General features: G+C 42.0%; 1 protein-coding gene across 1 annotated transcript; it reads right to left on the bottom strand.

Annotated features, from left to right (window-relative positions):
* Positions 1 to 326: 326 nt before the first annotated feature.
* Positions 327 to 2,610, bottom strand: LOC128662285 (stromal interaction molecule 2-like). The gene has a single exon (XM_053716096.1). The coding sequence runs from the start codon at positions 2,559 to 2,561 to the stop codon at positions 327 to 329; it is 2,235 nt and encodes a 744-aa protein (XP_053572071.1). The 5' UTR covers positions 2,562 to 2,610.
* Positions 2,611 to 3,602: the final 992 nt, after the last annotated feature.

The raw sequence follows: 3,602 nt of genomic DNA, 5'->3' as shown, positions 1-3,602 counted from the left end.
ATAATTTTGTGGAAAGGTAAGAAGATACTCCAGTAAACAAGAAACATGTGGGAGCCTTTGCATGCTCACTAGTCTGTTAAAGCTTGTTAATTGTAACTAAAAGTTTAAATGCAGAAATAAATAGATAAAAGTGAATGTAAACAGATCCACTTTTTGAATGAAATTCAGTGATTGTTGACAAAACTTCACAGTCCTTAAAATAGTAGACAAATTTCGGCGCACTCCACTAGAACATCCAGTATGGAAAGCTCCAAAGTGGAGTTACATTCCTAAAATAATACAAAGTCAAGCCTAATATCTGTATTAGTTACTTTCCTTCAAGTGACCTATTTTGATATCTTTTTAAAAAGTATTTTTATTTTGGATGACTTTTTATTTTTCTCCCCATTTTGGGGAAGATCGTGAGACATAGTCTTTAATACCGGGATACCATGGACTTGTTGAACTGGCTTGCCATCATTTGGGGAAGAAGGAAACGGTGAATAAGGTGGCTTAGGGACCGGTAGAACACTGGGGAGTTGGTGCATGCTGCAGGATTTCTCCAGAATGCCATTGTAAAACTTGCTAGCTGGGCTGAAAGCCATGCTTTGGCTTTCTGTCAGACTAGGTGCATCAGGAGTAGCTATAGGAACATCTGCTGTTAAAGGAAAGTCTGTAGATGATTCTTCACAAGAAGTTTCCTCCCTTGATATCTTTCTTGTATGACCTGTGACTTGCACTTCAAGGCTTGAAGGAGGAGATTGCCTTCTTCCAATTGAAGAATTTAAAGCATCACTTTCTGTGCCAGGATCTTGTGTTTCCCACTGCTTTTCTGCAATGAAATAGATGGCATCCTCTTCCTCTTCAGTGCGGTAAATAGCAGGACAACTTGAAACAGATAGAATATCTGGATCAGGTGACTGCAGGACATGTGGAGTCTGAGGCGAAGCTGGAATTACAGTACGTCGTGGGCGACACATACTGCTGCTTCTTGCCAATGTCCCATGAGCTTTTATATTGGATCCATGAAACTGTGAAATTATTGGAGGTGTGTCTTCATCCAATTCATCCACGCCGCCAGCAATAGGATAAGGAGGATTTGAAACTCTAGGCATTACCACCCAACTCTGGTCTGAGTACAGTGAGGAAGTCAGGTTTGGCAAACCTGAGTTATGCACAATTTGAAAGCCACTCATCTTCTCTATCTGCTGCCAACTGTAAAGGCGCTCCCGTAAACATGTAGTCAATTCAGAGAGTGCTTTTTTTGCTTCAAGAATTTTATGGTCCACCTCATCCAAGGATGAACTGTGTGCAACATGTAATGTCCCAAAAATGGTACTTCTCTTCTTTTTTCTTTTTTCTGCCTCTTCTTTAGCAATCGCAAGCTGCATTTCAGCATTTTGTTTCTTGATGTTGTAGTACTGTACTTCCACCTCATGTGTTAACTGGAGCCATTTTTGTAAGCTTTCTGGAACAAACCAGTTACTCCTCAATTCAAACTCCTTTTCAGCTTTTTTCAAAGCCATGCGAACCTGTACGAGTTCTTCTTCTGCATATTTTAGTCTACTTAATTCACATTCTGCACCTTCCCTCAATTCCAGCAGTCGATGCGCCTCCCGTTTTGCATCACTGATTTCATCCATTAATTTGCGCTCAAGGTTTTGCTTTTCCACAGCTACTGTTCTGTTTTCCTCTTGTGCTTTGTCTAGCCTCTCTTGGAGTTCCATAAGGCTTAGCTCAGCTTTTTGAAGCCCTTCCAAATCTTTCATCATTTGCGATATTTGTTCTTTTGAGGTCTTATTCTGTGTATAGGCAAACCAGCATCCTCCAACACCAATCACAATAGATATTGTCAGTACAAAGTCCTTCACCCAATTATGAGGAGGTCTTGTCAGTGGGCCAAACAAAACCACATCCAGTGCCTTTAGCTGTAGTTTTTGCCGGTGGCTTCGATCAATAATTTTCAACTGCGCGATCATATACGCTGGTTCATTTACTGCTATTCTGGTCAGGGCCGTTCCTTTCACAGCATTCTCATTGAAGTTCTTCTCATACTGGGGAAGTTCAACAAACTCCAGCAGCCACTGTAATGTCTCTTCTTCCATCCAGTTGTGAACTTCTAATGTTTTCCACTTCCTCCATAAATCCTCAACTGTGATATGCGAGTCTTCACGGTGCAAATGGTTATGCTTACGTGATGCATCTTTGTATTTCATATCTTCACGAAGAAACTCAACACTTTCTTCCACCTCAATACCACCATCTTTGTCATCATCCATTTGTTTGTGAATTGTGCGAATAGCCTCCAGACTGGATCGTTCCTCTTCAGTTAGACAAGGCGGGTTCAAAGAAATATATGGATCTGCCAGGAGTGTTGTTGAATCCTTCCTCCTCCATGGGGCCCCAGCTTCTGCTTGACAAACCGTGCACAAGGAGGCCGGGGGCAGAAGCAGCAGTATAGCAAGAATTAACACCAGACATACACCGGAGGAAGTGCCGCACTTCCTCCAGCTGCAGTTACTAAAAAAACAACTACCGTAGAACTGTTCCTGCTTGTTTCCCCCGACATCCCTGAGGCTCATGGCTACCAATTTACCGGAGACTCTGTAAATCACATCCCAAGCAGCGAGATGTGGCTCCGGGGTGGGAGGGGGCGCACAGCTCGCACTGCTCCAGTACACTAACAGCCTACGACAGCTTCTCTTGCAGGAACCAGCATTCCACTCCTTTAGGTCTTTTTTTAGCAGAGGCTCCAGGGCCCTCCACAAAACCAGCAGCAGGAAAGAGGACATATGGCATCCTTTTGAAAATTTGATTACAGGAAGGGCATTGATTTTAGAAACACAGAGATCATTAGTTGCAACCGTGAAATCTAAAAAAACATAGATTATACACCCAGTACACTTCTTTATCCTTAGGCCTTTTTATCAGAGGCTCCAGGACCCTCCACAAAACCAGCAGCATGAAAGAGGATATATGGCATCCTTTTGAAAATTAGATTACATGAAAGGCATTGATTTTAGAAAAACAGAGATCATTATTTGCAACCGTGAAATCTAAAAAAACATAGATTATACACCCAGTACACTTCTTTATCCTACATGGTCATCATGTTTAGCCTAACCAAATACTACAATCCAACCTTGGCTCAGTCTTCCTAAGGCCCTTCATTGGCTGTATTTTGGAAGTACTGTTCTTATTAGTTTAATAGCTGATACGACACCGAATGGTGGCAGCTCTATATGGCCTGCATGAATAGCCGCACCCAAAGCCAAAAAGAAGCCAAGCGGTTTTGCACTAACACCAATGGCTAACTCTAATGTTTCAAGTTCTACTATTCTTAGCTCTTTCATCTCATCCCTGTTATTTCCAGGACTCTCGGTGGTCTACATGGCCATCATGATTAGCCGAACAAAATACTACAATCCAACCTTTGCTCAGTCTTCATAGGCCCTTCATTGTCTGTATTTTGATAGTACAGTTCTTATTATTTTTATACCTGATACAACACCGAATGGTGGCAGCTCTATATGGCCTGCATGATTAGCCACACCCAATACAAAAATAAATCCAAGCGGTCTTGGATTAACACCCATGGCTAACTCTGTTGTTTCAAGTAGTAC

The sequence above is a fragment of the Bombina bombina genome, chromosome 6 (assembly GCF_027579735.1).
Source record: "Bombina bombina isolate aBomBom1 chromosome 6, aBomBom1.pri, whole genome shotgun sequence".
NCBI lineage: Eukaryota > Metazoa > Chordata > Amphibia > Anura > Bombinatoridae > Bombina > Bombina bombina.
This window is presented reverse-complemented; position numbering and strand designations above follow the sequence as displayed.

Coding starts and splice junctions, on each gene's coding strand:
- LOC128662285 (XM_053716096.1), bottom strand. CDS start 2,561: ATGAGCCTCAGGGATGTCGGGGGAAACAAGCAGGAACAGTTCTACGGT.